The following is an 18202-nucleotide window of genomic DNA, read 5'->3' on the forward strand; positions in this document are numbered from 1 at the left end:
CACTGCAGTACCTTTCTTCTCCTCTAATAATCTTATCGACTTGTTTTCTCTTAATAAAAAGAGGACAAATCCCTGCTGTATTTTCAGTGTACATTCATTCTTTCATTTGGTTTAGATTCTGGAGCTGCTAATATATTGCTGGTGTCTAAGAAGCTTGGATTTCCTCTTCATTAAAGCCACGAACAAAACAGATCCTGATTACAGAATCTTCATCCTGAATGCTGTGGTAAAAGAACAAGGAAGCTAAGGGCTATGCAGCAGCTTGGTTCAAGCTTGAGTGATGGTAAAATATTCTTACTTACTAAGATAAGAACATAAAATTACCATGCTGGATTAAATCTTTTGTCCCTCAGACCTAGTCTTTCATCTCTATTGTTACCACTACAAGATAAATGAGAAGTTCAAAACAGTGCTTTGATTGTCCTTGATCAAGGACTTTGCAGCAGGTAAGGGCTAATGCCCCCATCTGGCATAGCATTTGGGCTTGTATTTATCTTAAAGCATCCATCAGCAGCTCCACTGCCTTCTGCCCTGGTCTGAGGCATGTGAGCAGACTGCTGCATGAAACCTTGTTAAAATTCAGATACATGCAAAAGCTGATGAGTGGTCGAGACCTGTGTCATTAACTGTACTGTGTTAGATGCTCACATTTCATTGTTGTTTTACCCAAAGAAGTAGTTGTATTCTCCCCGTCTCCCCCCAAAAAACCTGAATTCAGCCTCTTGTTACAGAAAATACAGATTTTTATTATAAAATTAAGCCACACACAAAGGATTCTCCTGCTACATAAATTTGCATATTGCAGTCCTGATGTTAAAATAATGTCCAGAGCAGGAATTTAAGGCAGAGTCTCTCAGGCTACCTTTGGTTGCATGTTCTGTATGCAACTGTTCTCATGTAGCACACATTTTTTTAACATTCAACTCCTGAATCGCTATTACTTTTCCTCCTCTCTCCGTGGCCGCTTGCGAGGGTTCATTTCAGTATCTTCTGCATTTTGAGTGACAGCTGGAGGCTGCACATCTCGGAAGCCATGAGACTGTAACATATAAGCAAAATCATGCGGTAACACTTCTATGGATATAAAGCATGAGTAACTAGTTCCCAGAAGATCAGAATAAGGTATGATGCTGTCATTTATTTTAGATGAGCGGCCATGGAACGTTTATAGACCACGCTAAGGTCAGAACTGCAAGCTTTTCAACCACACATGCCAACTAGTAACTCTGTCTCCTCATTTTATTTTTTGAAGATATTTTATTTTCACCAACCGGGCTATCATTTTCATTTCACCACTAATAACCCCTATGGCTGTGAAGCACTGCTTTTTCTGTAAATTAACTTATGTTGCCTATTTAAATAAACTAAAAGCCTAATCCTTCGGCCCTTATTCAGGCTCCTACAGAAGCAAGGAGATGACTGGTTTAATTGCCTCAGTCATTTTCAGAAACAAAACTGAATTTCTAAAACCTAGGGTATTTTTGTTTCATGCAGCTACTTAACGAACTGCAAACATCAATGAGACGTTGTAAGAGAACAGCATTTCTGAATCAGTTTCTAGACTGCAAAGACTGTCCCAGCATAGTAATTTATAGGACACAATGGGATAAGAACCTTTAACTGCCAAAAACTAAATGTAGAAGTGAAAACTAAATGCTGCTACTCAGGAGAGTGCTTAAAGTGATCTATTTGGCTTAGTGCCATTTGTATTTTCTGTTACCTTAGCTCACAATTTAATGATTTTTAAAGATTTTACAATACGAAAGATCTGGAAAATCAGTTAAACACGTTATCAATGCAGATGGAGAAACTGAGCTGATATGTGAAGCTGCAACTGTCTTCCCATCTCCAGACAAATGCTGTGCAGGGAGCACTGCTGACAGCTCAGTGAATACTCTCAATGCAGTGCAGACTTACAGAGGAAAAGGGGTTAATCAGAAAAAGAAATTGCTTGGGGGATCCTAAATGCTCACAGAGAGGCAATGTGGGGATGAGAGCAGTTCAGGAAAGCTGACATTTTAGGTTGGTGCAGTGTGAAAAGCAGGTAGAATTACTATCAGACATGTGACTTTTCTAAAATGCCAGTGTGTCCCACACCAAGATCAGTCCAAAACAAAACCAAACCCAATCAAAACGTTTAGCTTAAATTTCTCATCTCTGTATTCCTATTTCTAAACGCCTCACCTCACACAGCCTATGATTTTAAAGGAACAAACAGCAAGAGGTGCCACAAGGGCAGAATTTGTGCAGTCCCTCTGCTATTATAAGCAACTCAAGTGTTATTCTAAATAGCGTAATGGGGAATCTTCAAGTTTAGTGTTTCACTGCTGCTTGCATCTAATCTCTGCCATTTCCCTTAGGCACAAAGGTGGATCTGTAGCCAAGAATCCACTTAATCCAGCATGCTAGACTCCCAGTGAAAGCATTCCAATGGTTATAAAGGCCAGAACAAGATAAAGTAGGCTGCTTACTATGGATGTTTTGCATTTAGTTAAAGGCATGTACCTTCTGGGCACAGCACCTCAAAAATACAAGAATTTTGTGTATATTTCTGAAGATTATTGGTGGTTTTTAGATGGCGAGAATGTGGCTAATGGAACCAAGGACCTACAAAGCTCTGCAGAGTCTCTGGTCATTTTGAACTGCTCCTTTTAACATCTTCTGGTGTCTACAAACGCAGACTGCATCGAGACTGACAAAGGTAGATAGATGGCTTTACTACTTGAGCAGTATTCTCAATGCTGGTCTGGCAGACTCTCCACACTTCAGGGAAATACTGACAATTCCTACCCAGAAGATAGGTGCTGGGTCTCTGTCTTTCACGGTAAAATAATCAGGTCACATTACAGGGGAAATTTAGGTGAATCAGATGATCTACTTACTCCCTCCTGCATAAATCGATTTACATTTCTGTACTCTGCATTTAAGAATGAATCCTTATCAGCCTGTGAAACAAACTCTCTTTCATTTGCTAGGTGCTCCACAGCTTCCACACTTGCTCAAAGTGGTGACTGATTTGCCAATATGCTTGAAAGGTCACAGCTGGAAAAAAACCTAAAGCTCTGTCACTAAATTACACGCTTTTCCACCGGCCTACAGGCGCTGAACAGCCAGTTTGTCATTGCTACCAAAGTATCTCATTTGCATAAGCCTAATCATCTTTGAGGATCTAGGCTTGAAGAATTTATTTTTTTAATTATCTTTTTTTGTATGCTGGTTATAGATAGATGTGCTATATCAGACTTGGAAACACTGAACACGTATTTACATCTTCCAGTTTAACTACGGAGATGGGAATGAGAAATGGTAACAGCAGACTGTTACCATCAGACCTCAATTTCATGAAAGAAACAGGGATAATACATTTTTTACTTACAGAAACCATATGCTGAAGCAGCTCAACAGGATTAAGGGAAAAAACACAGGGATAATCTTAAGTTTTAACTAATCTTTGGTTACGATACACTCTCGACTGTATTTCAAGATTTCAAGACTTCTGCATTCACACAGAAGAAGAGAGCATAGCTGTTTTATAATGCATATAAAACTGAAAGGAAAAGGCAATTAAACGGTCTTAAGATAAAATCCATCTGTTTGTCAGCTGGAGAGAAAGGGCTGCATACTCACATCACGTGATCTAAACAACCTTGGGCTGTAGTCCCACTTACCCTTCCAGTCTTTACAGAACTAAGAATATGCAGATTTGTAGTATTTCTTCTATCCAGGTGAATACACTCAGGAGTGCAAAAAACCCTGATTTCTGTTCAATAGTTTGAAGATCTCATCTTATGGCAGCATTAGTATCTGCAGAAAATGCTATGGCAACGTGTTTCCATGAGGACACACAGCAAATAGTTATGGCATGTACCTATGTATCTGACATTTGAAGATCTAAGAGTCGAGTGGTGGGCTTTTTTTAAAACCTAAATACAGCTTAGACAGTATGTTTTCTCATTAATATGTATCTAAGCACTGCACAAAAGAAAATAATCACAGGATTTAACTAGGCATGAATAAGGACTCCAGCCATAAGCTGGAAGCTCCTCATATGATAGGGACAGAAGAGAAAAACCTCCATATATTGGCTGGTCATAGGGTCACCAGTAGGATGGAGCTATGGAAGAGATAAATACAACCTAGGTTATACCAGGCAAAGCACTTAAAGCAGGGATGTGGAAATATATATATGGCACAAAGCATGGGTGAGACCTCTGCAATACCATGTATGATTCCGGTCACCCTTGTCCTAAAAAGATAAACTCAACTGGAGCAGATGCAGAGAAGAGCCACTCGGGAAACAATGACCTACCCAACAAGGGAGAAAACAGCTTGGCTTGTTCAAGTCTCCCAGAATGAAGGCTCAGAGGGTGCATGACTGCTCTCTGTAATTGCACTCAGGCCAAAAGTTAACATCAAGGGCAGATAAAATAAGCAGTACTAGCACAAGAACAGATGGGGACAGGCTGCCTGTAAATTTGATCTGGAAATCAAAATGTTTTAACTCTAAGAGAACCAACATGCTGGGTCATTTTTCTAAAGAGAAAAGGTGCAAAATATTTGTAAACCTGGCGACATCCCAGTATTACTGGTTACCTTCAGAAAGCAGCTGAAAGGTAACACTAAGAAAGCAAATATCATTCTCAGGTTTGTCTGTGTCTAAAAATTCCTTTACAGCCAAAAATTTGCTCCCATCTCTGTATCTCCATCCCAAAAGAAATACTAACTGTAATGTGATATGGTATGGTTGACTCCTTCTGACTCGGTGATTTGTACAATGTTGCCAACCTAGTTAAACAAAAAACAGATAATTATGATTAGTGAATACAGTGAGAAAAATTCCAAAATGACCACACCTAAGTTTTCCCACAATCATGGGCTAGGTGACCACTGGCATTCTTATGTATGTATTTTCATATAGGTCATTTAAACTTTGTTTTATTTCCCATCCTTACATGACTTGCCAGCTCAAATACAATATAGACCTAGTAAAAAGAACGAATGATTAATTAGCCTTGTTTCATCACTATATTTGATCACATTTTTGGAACAATGTTCATTACGAATTAATTCCAAATGCCACTTTCTTAAAATGCAAACAAAAAAGGTGTTGAGCACAACTCTCTCCTACTCCGGGGGGGGAGGCAAATTGATTCTCAAACGGTCATCTTTGTGCCTCAATAATATATAAAAAACAAAAGCAAACACGCGATGGATCATCAGGTATAGGTAGTTTGTCTAAAAATGCAACAGAATCTAGCTATTTGCTTTTTACAACAGGAGTTGCTATGCTTCTGCAGGCCCTGCTCCATATTAGCTGCGTGTTTAGAACAGTAAATAAAACATATTTGTCTATCTTTGGCTTGCTTTCTGGAACCTTGTATCCCCAACCTTCCTAGCTGTGTTGCAGAAGAAAAAAGCTCTTTACTTTTGATATATAAAATTAACTTTTCTTCACTCTGCAATCATTATGTTGATGCAACTTCTGTCTTATAAAGGCTGTTAACTAATCAGTGATGTTAATTTAATTCCAAATTAAACAGCCTGCTGTAATCGTTCTGCATTGCCTTCAAACTTAGAATTTAAAAAACAAAACTCCACGAGAATGTGTGGAGCTGCATTTTTCTTTCAAGTTTGACAAGCAAAACTATGCACAACAACATTCCAGCAGCATTTTTGTTCGCTGTTTGCAAAAGATTAGGGAATTGAAAGGTTTCTTAATCTCAAATTGCTGCATTGTGATATATATACCAGACAAATTTAACTGCCCAGGAAAGAGAAGTGAGCTTGCAGTATAGTGAAGAGGAGCAAAAAGAACCAGGAAACTTCTAGAAAAGATCTCACTGCAACAGACAGAACTTCATACTGGTTTTAGAAGGGTCATCCTCACTTCTTTGGGCATCTAAAATCATCCTCCACATGTCAGCTCTGCACTGGGAGTAAATACAGCTTGCTCTCTGCAGGTCACTGCAACTTGGTATCTGCACAGCTGTCTGGTTTTGGAGAACCACCCTGCTGCATTCAAAACCAGAAAGGTCCAACGGCTCCCACTGAGGCGCAGAGGCCAGTAGTCCTATAGTCTGTCCTGAGAATCACTACCTAGGTGGAAAACCTGCCTTGGCATCTTTGGCTTTGGACTGACTGGGGCCTAAAAGACTGAAATAAAGAAAGTCAACTGCCTGTCTGCAAAATGCACATAGTAGAAAAAAAAAAAAATCTTTCTACTTAGCCACCAGATCCTAAATGGTTGTATCTGAGCACAGCACTGCAGCAAGTTGACCCTGGTGAGGAGGAGCATGACAGTTCAGCCCACACCATCTTAGGCTGAACCAGAAAGCTCTTCCTGAGCCCTGGTAGCCTGGGACGGGGCAGACCAAGGCCAAAAGTCAAATTCAAATCCCTGCCTGGCCATTAGGGCCAGTCTGAAAAAGATTCTCAAATGTCCCATTTGTCAGTACCTTCCTGGCCTACATTTTCACTTACCTCTGACTGTTGTCCCAGTGAAAGATTAAACGGACAGTAGCAGCATGTCCCCAGCTTTCTCCTGGGTGAACAAAATGACAGGCCATTTTATTTATCTCCTATAACAGCAGCATCATCAGTAAACTGAACTGAAATTAGACTGATCTTCCAAAAAAACCCCCATGATTAAAATATATACACCTTTCTTGCAGTAATGAATCACATCATCTTCATATGTGCCAGGATTTCACAACTAGTTTATCAAATGTACTGAGACAAGGAACAACCTCTGTACTCACAGTGTGTTTTACAGAAAGCTTGATGCGATACTTCCATATATGTAGACAGATTTTAGCTATACACCTAATAAAGGACAGGTTCTAGACAAATCTTGAAAACAGAGGCACCATGAAGAAAAGATTTTTCTAATTACTACTGAAGAAGTCTAGCGAGTATGTCTAAATCCTACTTCAAAACTGTGATATTCTGTCTCTCAGGCATAATTATGAGCAAACATCACTCCCTTTGGGATACAAGCTTTGGGAGAAAGTCAACGATTATTAAAGTATTAAGGGCCCCTGAAGCAGTCTTCTGCTTCTGACAGCAAAATGCAGAAGAACACAACCAAAAGCAAAGGGCGGGGGGGTTGTGGAGAAGAGAGAGAGAAGTTTGGATCATTATCGTATTTCAAGGGAAACAGTCCTACTGTTTCAGTTCACACCTGACCACAGGATCAGTCAATTTATAGGCAGTTTTATTGGGTGTTTTCCTCTGTTTATCCCAGGAGACAGTCAATAGCCCGAAGATGGATGGCATTTTAAACCAGCCATTTTGATTAAGTGCTGCTGGAAGCCTCTCCTATTCACCTCCACGCAGCCCAGTAACTTCTGAATCACGTGTTGGTCTCCATCATGTCACCAGCCCCACATGCCTCGTGTGCTCTGGTATTTGTTATAGCACAAAGAAAACAAATGATTCAGCTGTAATGGAGACCTAGACCCTCTAGGCATCTTGCCAGACTGCGCTCCACTATATCTAAATTGAGATTAAAGATTTTGGCTATCAGATACAGTTCCGAGTCAGAGATCAAAACACATTTTATAATGGGTACAGATTCCACACCAGAATGTTTCCAACTGTATTGAATATGAGAGAAAAATGCTACTGTAAAAAGAGATATTTCTGAATTAAACTGGCTTTAGATTAATATTTGACCTCCTTTCTAAATATATCCAGTAGAAATGTCTAGGAACACCCAGTTTAGCTATCACTAGTGGGAAAGAAGCTGTCCCCTTCATAAAGCTCTTGACTTAATACCTTGCAGCATCTGTGCTTTTTTTTTTTTCCCCATAATTAAGAAATTCCCTTCTGCTAAGAAGCTGAATAAGGGTTTAGAGATTAATGCTCTTCTGAAATCTTAGAAAAGGCTGTTTCTGCAGCTTAGCAATCAACAGGGGAAAAAACCTATTTAGGGGACGCAATAGGATTGATTTTACTTGGGGCTTTGCTGCTGCATCCTCCCCCAATAGTTTCTTTGGCTACAACCAACCACGGAGGTTCTTTAGTCTTTAGGAGGAGGCTGTTGAAACAGGATTCCCTCAGAGTGGGTCGTAAAAAGCACCTTGTAATCCACCAGCTCCACACTTGCACTGAGTCTATGGAATAGATTCCATCAAAGGGAAAACATCTTTGTACCATTGTGAAATGCTCAACTTGAGATATTGCTGTGTAGGATGAGGGCAATGTTAGCTTAAACATTTTACCAACTGGTACAAAGTTTCATTTTGGCAAGAGTACACTGCTCAGTTTAACAGTCCTCTGCTGTTACACACACACTCTGGTGAGAGTCGCCATCGGTTTATGGTCAATAAGAGGTTATGTCAAATGAAATGTTCATAAAAGAAAATATGCACAAGAAAATACATGATATCTTTGAATTATAACCTACTCTGAATGTCTTCACATTCTTCACTGTCCCTATGACTCAATAAACACAAGAGCTCTCAAACACCACTGGTTATTGAAAAAAGACAGAATCTATTAGCTTTAATTGAATTTGTAGCCAGAAAAGCTGCCAAAAATAATATATCAGAGAGCAAGAGGCAAAAACAACAAAAGGGGTCAGATACTGGAAGCTGGGTCTCTATCTGCATGCACAGGTCAAAATTCCACATTCTTCACATTCTCAAAGGAGATGGTTTGCATTTGTTCATTTAATCTCATATCTGTGCCAAATGGTTCGATGCCTGTACAGACACCGAGAACATCTTTGCCTTTGGACTGTCCCCTTCTCCCCCCCTCCAGAACAAGGGAATCATTACTTAGTTCAAAAGGAACTGAAGCTGTGGACAGAGAATCTGTGCCCTTTAAGCCCATCATAATACAAAGTTACAACCCAAAATGAGATTTAAATGCTGAGCTTCTTCCTAATTTGACAAAATCTCTGCTTCAGAAGAACTGTTCTCTTTTCCCCTGCGACTGCAGCAGAAGAGTCTGCATGAAGACTCATGAAGAGTCTCACGACGGGGCAAAATGGAGCAACCTGTAAAAAAACTCACTATGGGCAGGCTGTAGTTGAGGTTCCCACACAGAACTTCCCTCTACATCGTAACTGTAGAGAGCAATGGGTAGAGAGTTCCAGCTATGCAGCAAATATGAAATGACTCTGCAAATAATTAATGGAATGTGTTCAAGTGTAATAGCAAAATAAACAATTTCAACTGTTTTGGAAAGGCAGTGAATGATTCTCAAGGAATTTACAAAACTGCAGCACAGTCTGAGGTGTGGAACCATTAAGCTGTGTTCTTCTCTTAGTGCTTTAACCTGTTCATCACCACATTCCTTCTAGAGATTTACTGCCCCCAGGTCCACCCCGACATTTTTTGATGATCATTCACTCGCCAATTTCAGTCTAAATTATATGATTTATCAGAGGTTTACTTATTATTTAAATAGCTCCAGCTTACCTGGCCCACTTTTGGCAGAAATGGATTGGGAGACAATCACATAAACAGCTCAGCCAGCATATAGGATGAGGCAGTGACCTCCAGGAGGGGTAGTGGCCTCCTTAGCTGACACAGCTGCAGCTGGAACAGAGGTAACTCCACAGCCCAAGATCCTCAGGGGAAGGCTGCAATACATTAGCTGCACGTCTCGAAACCTACTTACTCAGAGAGTTCTTAGTGCTTCCCCATAAAGGGTGATTCAGTCATCTTAAGGAATACTGATAGATCTAATACCAAGTTTAGTATTAAAAATTTTGGTTTAAAAAGGAAAAAAAAAATTAAAAAATCCACCAACGCTCTCAAACTGTGTGTTTCTGCCATCTAAAAATGTCGTGACTTTTAAAAATATTTGTAATCGCTTTTTAAAAATCTAACCAGGATCCTAATCTGCACACCATGTTTGAGTTTAGAATAAAATTTGATAGTTGCTAATTATAATCACAATGCTGACATAGATAAGCATTGCTGTAGAGTTCCACAACGCTAGCAGTTCCAGATGGGTCTAATATTTTCACCATGGATTCTGCTACACTGCAGAAATTCAGCATACAATTTCATTTTCTTTGTACACAATGTCAAAAGAAAGGAAGTCATATATTTGAAGACTGAATCAGTTTTCAACTCACAAGCTAAACACCTACCTAAAGCAGGTACCAATGTGGACTGGCTTTGTCCAATCCTTGTTGTCATTTGGTTTGTCAGAACTACCTAAAAGAGGAAAACAGAAGCAAACAAGAAAATCTCCAGAAAAGAAGCATACTCGTGGGAGGAAAGAGGGATTTTTCAAAAAGCTTAGCAATAAACTAGTTACTCAGGCAAAATTCTTGCCAACTGCAATGAAGCTTCCGTGTTAACAAGAAAAAACTGTAGAGGTGCCTCATCTTTTCTCAATAGTCAAAACAAAATAAGACAACCCTGCAAAATATATTTTCAGTTTGCATGGAAGGTAGATTTCTTTCATTCAACCTAAATTCCTCCCTTCTCAAGGAATGCAAACTCTACACAACTCATACATTCCACTGTATTTGTACTAAATACTGTTTGGATCTGTATTCAGATGCACATGACTTGTACCAGCCCTCTTTACAGAGATAGATTTCAGTCACTGTGGCATAAATGAACTTGGTGGTGCTGCTCAAAACATGCATAAGCCTAGTGATTAACAGAATATCTGCACCTTGTAGTCTAAAAATGCACAAGTGGGTACAATACAAAGCAGAATGAAAGTGAACAGACAGAGCGGGGGAGTGTTTTCGCAGCACGAATCACTCGTAGGAGGTTCACAGACAGTCTAGGTTAGATCCCTGGTAGAAGAGGGGGTGGGTGAGACAGAAAAGAGCCAGGAATATTAATTGCAAAGTTCATTAAAAATGAAAAATAAAAAATTGTACCTATCTTAAGCCCTAGGGGTTTTCATTGTTTGACGTACTCGTATGATTCTTGCTTGAACAGTTAGAAAAGTGTGCGAGAGCAGGCAGTTCCGCTGAGCATGCAGGGCATTTACAGAGCCGGAAGCCTCAGGACATACACTGCTTATCTGAGAGAGGTAACTCATCGCATATGGACTGTAACAGCCCCAGGCAGGCTCCCCATCTCACTGCTGGAGAAGGGCTGCTCTGGACATCCTAGCACAACCCACGGAATTCACCTTTAGAAACCAGAGGAACTTAGATCAGAGCATTCAGGCTGCCTGGCTTTGCTGCCCAACAGGCATCTCTGGCACGCAAGGTGAATTTAGACTGCTTGGAACTACATGGAACTAACTCAAAACCCAACGAGAGGGCCACCCTGAGCTAAACGACTGCTGAAGCTCTCTGACTGATGGCTTCTTTAGCAAGCGTTTGTACCAAACCGCTCACTTGTTCAATGGAAATAAGTTATAGATGTTTCCCTTGACCACAGGTAGAAAGACTATATGATGACATCTGCTCTCGTTCAAGGTCACCAGGTCCTAAATTTATGAGCGAAAGTGCTCAGCAAACTGGAGGCTCTGCAAATCCAGCAGTCATAGAACATTCATCTCCCTTGGTACCCACAGCAGCAGGAAGAAGCTTCACAATTCATGACAGGGTGAGAGAGAGGGAATGTTCTGAGCAGCAAGGCCAACTGCCTAACCCTGGCGGAATGTAGGGCTGCACTCCTTCCCTTCCTGCAGCTATCAGAGGAAACACAAGGGGAGGCTTATTTTTAGCCATTAGGAACAAAAGCCAACTGAACAAGAGAGTTGTGGGTGACAAGGTTGCGAATCACCTGGAAACAGTTACAGGCACAAGCACCATTTTGAGACTGTTTAAGCTCCAATTCCTGAACAATGCTTTTCTGTGCTGTAAAAAACTTGCCAAAACAACTTCTGGAACAGATGTAGCTTCTGAGTGCCATCTGCTGGCTACGTGGCTGCAGATTTGCTGGCCTCCATATTGGCGTAAATGATGTAGAAACAATGCCCAGGAAGGAAGCTATGGGTTTCCATGGATGCCAGAAGAGCAAGCCAAACCAGCAGATAAAGTGGTTTTCCTCCCTAAGAACAGTTCCACCACTAAGGCTGTCGTTTATTTTTAAACGAAGAGTGGAAAGTTATGTTGGAACTGCTAAATACTCTGATGTGTTTTAATGTGCACACTTCGTAGGTAGAAGTCACCAAAGGAGCATTCCTTGTCTAACTAAATCATTAAAGAAGATGATGTGAAACAGCATGACAAATTGATACCCTACCATTTAATTAAGATCCATGGGATGCTTTTAATGCAAATTTTACTTAATTTTGGCAAGTCTAGGAATTTTTTACCTAAACAGATTTGCCTGTGTGATCCATCTATATTTACTAGCCAACTTGGCAAGCACTAATGTAGAGGACATTCTAGCAGTTTTATTTTGCTGTTTACAGACATCTGCTTAATTCTTTGCAATGTATTTATTCCAAAGTAGCATCTTTTGTGATTTAAACCTGCCACAGCCTTACCGCTGATTTATGATCGTTTGCTATGATGATCAGCTGTTGTGCCAGACCGTTCAAAAGCCTTGTTCGGAGCGAGAGGTCCTCGAAATCATGGCGAAAAGGAAATGCAATTCCATCAACCACCACCAGCCGGACCTAAATGCAGAAGGAAAAACTACCATTACTATCCTACAGAGAAATGACAAAAAGCAGTAAGACTTCTTTCTAAGTGCACTGGAATGTTTTATAGATGACAAACTTTAATTTCTCACTCATACGTGCACAACTGCATCACAGGCAGTCTCCCTCTCTCTCCAGGAGACGATCAGCACCCCACAGGAGTGGAGGGTAAAGAGCCTCCAGCTCCAAACGCAGCAGTACGCTTGCTTAGAGCAGTACTGCACTGTGCACAGATCCCAGCTCAGACCATAGCTGCGCTACTTTAAACAAAATGCTGCACTAAGCTCTCCCGTTAGTTAACTCAGCACAGAGCTGCCCTTCTGACTGTTCCCAGTTTCAGAGCTCACGCACTTAGAGCTAGCTGACTGATCCCTGCAGCACCTGGTACAGAATACAAAATAACAAAGCTGGACTTAAAGCCTTGTACAAGGGAAGCTGGGGGAAAAAATATCATTAAACATCAGAATTGTACTTCAATCAACTCTCCATGAACACTAATTTATTTCACTTTCTCCCTCAAAAATTAAATCCAAACCAAAATTAGAATACGTGCTGTCTGTAGTCACTGTTAACTCATCTGCTTCTAAGGCTCGTATCAGTGATCTATCTTAGAAACTGGGATTTTTAAGAGCTGCTCAAAGATATTCCAGACACTGTGCAATGGAGCTGAGTATCTATCTTGCCTGAAGGTGTTTGCTTTGGTGAATTATTTCTTTTGTTGCAATCATTAGCTGGAGCTAGAGCACAATGTCACTGCTGGCTCATCACCCTCAAGACACTATACAAACATTAGTCTGGGATTTTGATTTATTCTAACTTCATTTGTTGTAGCTGTTTTGATGACCCAAGTTTGTCTGAAATACAGAAGGGAGACAGATAGTCTTACAGCGTCTGCATGTTCACATGTCACTCAAATCCTAGGTATCTACAAGTTCCTGCATTAATGCACAAGATAACAAACTGAAAACAACACAAGAAAACTGATTTTCTGTATTATTGATTTAACTCGTTACTGAGAAGTCACTTTGGGACTGGAACATACAAGCCTGCAGCAAACATCCTTGTGAAACAGCCCTGGGCCTCCAACTGAAAACAAATAAATCATAATTTGAAAGATTAAGTAGTTAGGATTAAAAGAAGACATTGTTCTCTTTTCTCATTTTTCCTCCTTCCTGCAAATTCTCTTCTGTGAGCCTGTACATCTTCCTCATGCATATTTTTTTGACTTTAAGAACAATCAGTTTAACAGTATAAACATGACTCATGCCAGAAAGGAATATATATAGTTATGTAACTTGCCTATCGGATGAATATGTCCAGGTAAGATGTAATTTAGTTTGCTTTCTCCCAGTTGCATTTATTACAAAAGAGCAAACAAGTAGAAAAAGTATTCAAGATTAGGCTATATAGGGAAAGCTTGATGACACATGCCTTCCCCGTGTTAGTTTGTCTCTACTAGACCTTAAGGAATTAGGTTTGTTATGACAAGAATATTTTCTAACATGGTCTTTTTCATATTACTGTTCTTTCTCATATTGTTAACAAGATCTCAAACCAATTAATATTTCCAAATGACACTGTCTATGACTATATCTCTCTCAAAAAAACCCTAAAACCTGGAGGTTTCCTGTGGTCCCCGTCTCAGCTCCAGGTCTGCACAGAGGGATCAGACTAATTTTAATGAGAACTGGACTGCAATAAGCAATCTGTCAAGTCACTTATAGCCTGTCCAAGGAATCACCAGAAGGTCTTACGGTTCTCCTGCAACCTTCAGTATTTCAGGCTCCAGGCCAAGCACAGATAATCAGCACAGATGGTACCAGAGAACTGCAGCCCAATGTAACTGTGCTAATGAAGCCATGTACTTTCCACAAGAGCAAACACAACAGGGCACCGTTAGTACCTGGCAGGGAAAGGGAAATACCAGACTACGCTAAGCAAAAGTAAGACTTCCATCTGCGCTTTCAAGAACATAGCAGCTTCCAAAAACTGGAGTGATACACAAAAGACAACCTAACTCAACAACACTGATTTGTGCTCTGTTAGAATGAGGCACAAGTCATGTTCCCCAGATCCTATTAGGGAGTGATCTGCTGTGCACAATCTAGAAATCTGGACAGGAGGTGATGAAAATCTGCCCTACAATAGCATTTCACTAAGACACTAGGTACTAGGAAACTTTTTGGCTGTAGTCCACCCAAGAGTCAAGCTGCAGGCTCTGGTTGCTTGTAGCAACAGAAGATGTGTTGGAAAGAAGGAGAAGAGTCACTTTCTGGATGCCAAGATGGTGCCAGGATGCTTCTGGTCCTCAGTGATCTTCTAGGACAAAACAAATGGCCCTAAGCCTTTCTGATCCCCCCGCATTATGGGCATCACACACACGCCTGGCTTGGAGACATGTTTGTAAAGCAGTTTGGTGACGATTCACAACGCAGCGCTCATAGACATGTAACAACATGTGGCAGCATAGATCCAGTATCCTTGCCTCAAGGTGGAAATTCGGGATGATGGCAGCAGTGGTAACAAAAGCAAATTACTCTCAAGAGTAATTGAGATGGGAATAAAAAAAGCAAGCAAGCTTTACATTTGTAGTCTGGCATCGGCCAATATATTACTGCCAAGTTGATGAGGTACCAAGGTGTTACTCATGTTACTCTTACTGTAACAGATGAACATCCTTGAAAATCTTTAGTGTGAAGATGAGTGATACCTTCTGATAAGTCTGCAGTAACCCTTACCTTTGAATGCTCTGAAAGAAAGTCTGGGAGGAGGTAGACCTGTGCAAGAAGCTCTACGTAGTCACGGCAACGGAAGTAATATATGTGAGAAAGGATACTTTCAAGAGAGAAAGTCTCCAAAGCTTTCAGATTATCTGAGAACAAATAAAGAGATGAGTAAATGAGTCAGAAGTCTGCTAGCATACTGCATCATTCTACCAAACTATGCCTTCTGCATCTAGTAACAGCAAAACCCCCAGGAACAGAAACAGTCAAGGTAAAGAGTGTGAGGAACACACCTTCCATCTGGCTTGAAAGTCAAGAAAGTGGTGAGCAGATGCTATCTCAGCATTTGCACATAGATACACCGGAGCCTCCAAGGGAGTGCTCCAAAAATGAAAAATTTGTTTCTGAAAAAAGAACTTTTCCAGTAAATAATTTTCAAGCCAGAACACCATCAGAGGACAACAGTAACTATTAATCATCCACTGTTTAATGTCCAGGCAGTAGCTCATTTAAGATGCTGTCCTTTTACCTCTGTTCAAACAGAAGTTTGCTGCATAAAATTACTCTAAGAGTTACACAGAAGTTATGTCAGCATCCCCAACACACTTACGGCCTAAAGAATAAAACTCTTTATTAAATGCAACCTGGCTATGTTGACCTTATCCAAAAGCTGAATTCCAGCTACAGTTTTACAATATGGGGCTTCAGCAGCAACACTGCCTTAAGAAATTCTGCCATTCCTCTTCCCTTTCCCCAGCTGCTCTTCCTGTCCCTGCGTCACAGCACATTATCCCTCAGTTTTGCTGACAGAACTGTGTTTGGGTTTTCAATCATTAAAGTGCTAAAAAAAAAAAGAAAAGAAAAAGCCAAACCCCCCACATACCTAAAAAACCCCACAAATCATCATGTGGAAAAATAATTATTCTTGAAGTAGATCAGCTCAGTCTGCAGCATGGCTTCACATACTGAGGCAGTTCAGGGTATGATACATACAGGTGGAAATAAAATGCTGGCAGCAAGAACTCCCGAAGCCAGCACTGCTGCTGAAATCCCCAAAGTGTAAAACTGCAGCCTACGAGACACGGGTTTCACTCAAATCCTAGCCTGCTAGGCAGAAGGAAACAACTTAGCAGCGTACCTTCTTCTTGATGAGCTTCAGCAATAAGCTGGCAATGCCGCACACAGGCAGTGGCAATCTCCACTACTCTGTCTACCATAAAACTTCCTTCAGTATCAATGAACACGGCTTCTCCCGCTACGCCCCCAAAGCATTCTGGGATCTGCACGTCTACTGCCAACTGCATACTGCCACGGGAAACAGAAAAAAAGATAAATATTTACATCACAAAGCTCTCCCCTCCCTAAAGTGACATTTCTGCTGTGGAATACAGCAATACAGCCATTATCATGATTATATTTATAATGCCGTAGAAGAATCAGAGATTGGGAGTCATGACAACGAGAAAAATGCAGTCTAAGTAGTTAAACTAAACAAAGAAAAGTGACTCTCAGTCACACAAAAGTAGTCTCAAAATAAAATACCATAGCTGTGTTTTCCCAACACCAGGCGCTCCACAGATCTCCGTGATTTTTGTTAGTTGCACACCACCTCCCAGAATATTGTCCAGTGCTGAACAAAAGGTGATGATGAAGCCCTGGGCTTGCTCTTCTTCCAGAAGTTCCAGGGCTGTGCACTTTCTGGTGGCGCCTGATCCCCCAGCAGTCCTTGTTGCATCCCCATGACATTCCTGCCTCACAACCTGTAATGCTTCCAGTGCCTCTTCTTTGGAGATCCCAATTTCTACAAAAGTCAAAACCATGAAACGCTACCTTATTTTTATAAACAGTGATTTATGTGAAGTGTGACGAGATAATTCAACTTGTTTGACAGAACCTGATCATTCCGCAGGGTAACATAAAAATATTAATCCTTTTACCATAATGCTGGCAAAACATCTCTGGAACTAAAGATGTGATTTTCAAAAGAACTCAGAGCAATGACTCCCTGCATTTAGAATTCAGGTGACAGAAAGCTATCTGCAAAGTAAAGAAAAAAAAAAAAATCAAAACTGCTGTTCATTTACGTGGATGAGATCTGTCAGAGCAACTCACCCGTTCTGCACTGATTGTGCTATCATATTAATTTCATCTGAAGCGAATAAGGTCCTGAAAAAGCAGTCAGGTTGCAGACTAGTAAGTGACAGTGACACCTACTGATCTTACTCTGAATTCTCAGGGTGATGCAGGGCTGAGCACCTTACGCATCATTTCCAGATCTGAAACACAGACCGAGTAGCAGAAAGATACCTGCAAACATCTCCGTGTGTCTATCTGCACACACACATCCCTATCGGGATGCAGCTGCTTCACCTGGATCTTCAAGGCACAACTATTACCATGTATTATTGCTGATAATAAAACTACTGATAATCAAAACTGTGATACACTTCTTACAATGGCTGTGCAACTCCTATTTTAGCTTCTTGAAAAAGGCAACATTCTGGCTTGGTGGAAGTTTGTTTTGTTTAAAGCATATACAGTTGGGGAAAGAGGAAGGAGAGAAACAGAATCCTCCTGGTTTTCTTTTTTTGTATCCTATTTGCATCTATCACTCAGCGTATGAAGGCTCTTTTATCAGAATCGTTTTGGTTTGTTTGTGGGTTGTTTTTTTTTGTCTTTGCTTAGGCACATGTGAAAGGAAGGAAACATTTGCCCACTTCTCCGGACTCACCTGAGGCCTCACTGACCCTTCCCTGGGGAGCACACCAGGTGCCTCACCCACCCGCCCCGCGTCCCAGGCGTTAGCCACCTAAATAAGCGAAGCCCCCCTCTGCCCCCATCCTCGCTAATAAGCTACTACGAAAGTTCCGCGGCAGGGAGAGGGCAGGGAAGGGCTGCGG

General features: G+C 40.9%; 1 protein-coding gene across 1 annotated transcript; it reads right to left on the reverse strand.

Annotated features, from left to right (window-relative positions):
* Nucleotides 1-390: 390 nt before the first annotated feature.
* RAD51C (RAD51 paralog C) lies at nt 391-18142 on the reverse strand. The gene is made up of 10 exons (XM_026861818.1): nt 18112-18142; nt 18034-18075; nt 16845-17103; nt 16441-16607; nt 15318-15451; nt 12424-12555; nt 10106-10172; nt 6481-6541; nt 4725-4785; nt 391-1039 (listed from the first exon to the last, which is right to left on the reverse strand). The coding sequence occupies exons 1-10, from the start codon at nt 18140-18142 to the stop codon at nt 938-940; spliced, it is 1056 nt and encodes a 351-aa protein (XP_026717619.1). The 3' UTR covers nt 391-937.
* Nucleotides 18143-18202: the final 60 nt, after the last annotated feature.

Source organism: Athene cunicularia (assembly GCF_003259725.1).
Source record: "Athene cunicularia isolate RWA chromosome 19 unlocalized genomic scaffold, athCun1 chr19_part1, whole genome shotgun sequence".
Taxonomy (NCBI): Eukaryota; Metazoa; Chordata; class Aves; order Strigiformes; family Strigidae; genus Athene; species Athene cunicularia.

Excerpts from the sequence above, each read along its gene's own strand:
- RAD51C (XM_026861818.1), bottom strand. The coding sequence starts at position 18,142 with ATGGGGGCAGAGGGGGGCTTCGCTTATTTAG. Across the intron at positions 16,608-16,844 it reads GTTGGGAAAACACAGCTATG|TATGCAGTTGGCAGTAGACG; the intron begins GTATTTTATTTT and ends TTCCCGTGGCAG. Across the intron at positions 10,173-12,423 it reads CAAACGATCATAAATCAGCG|GTAGTTCTGACAAACCAAAT; the intron begins GTAAGGCTGTGG and ends TTCCTCTTTTAG.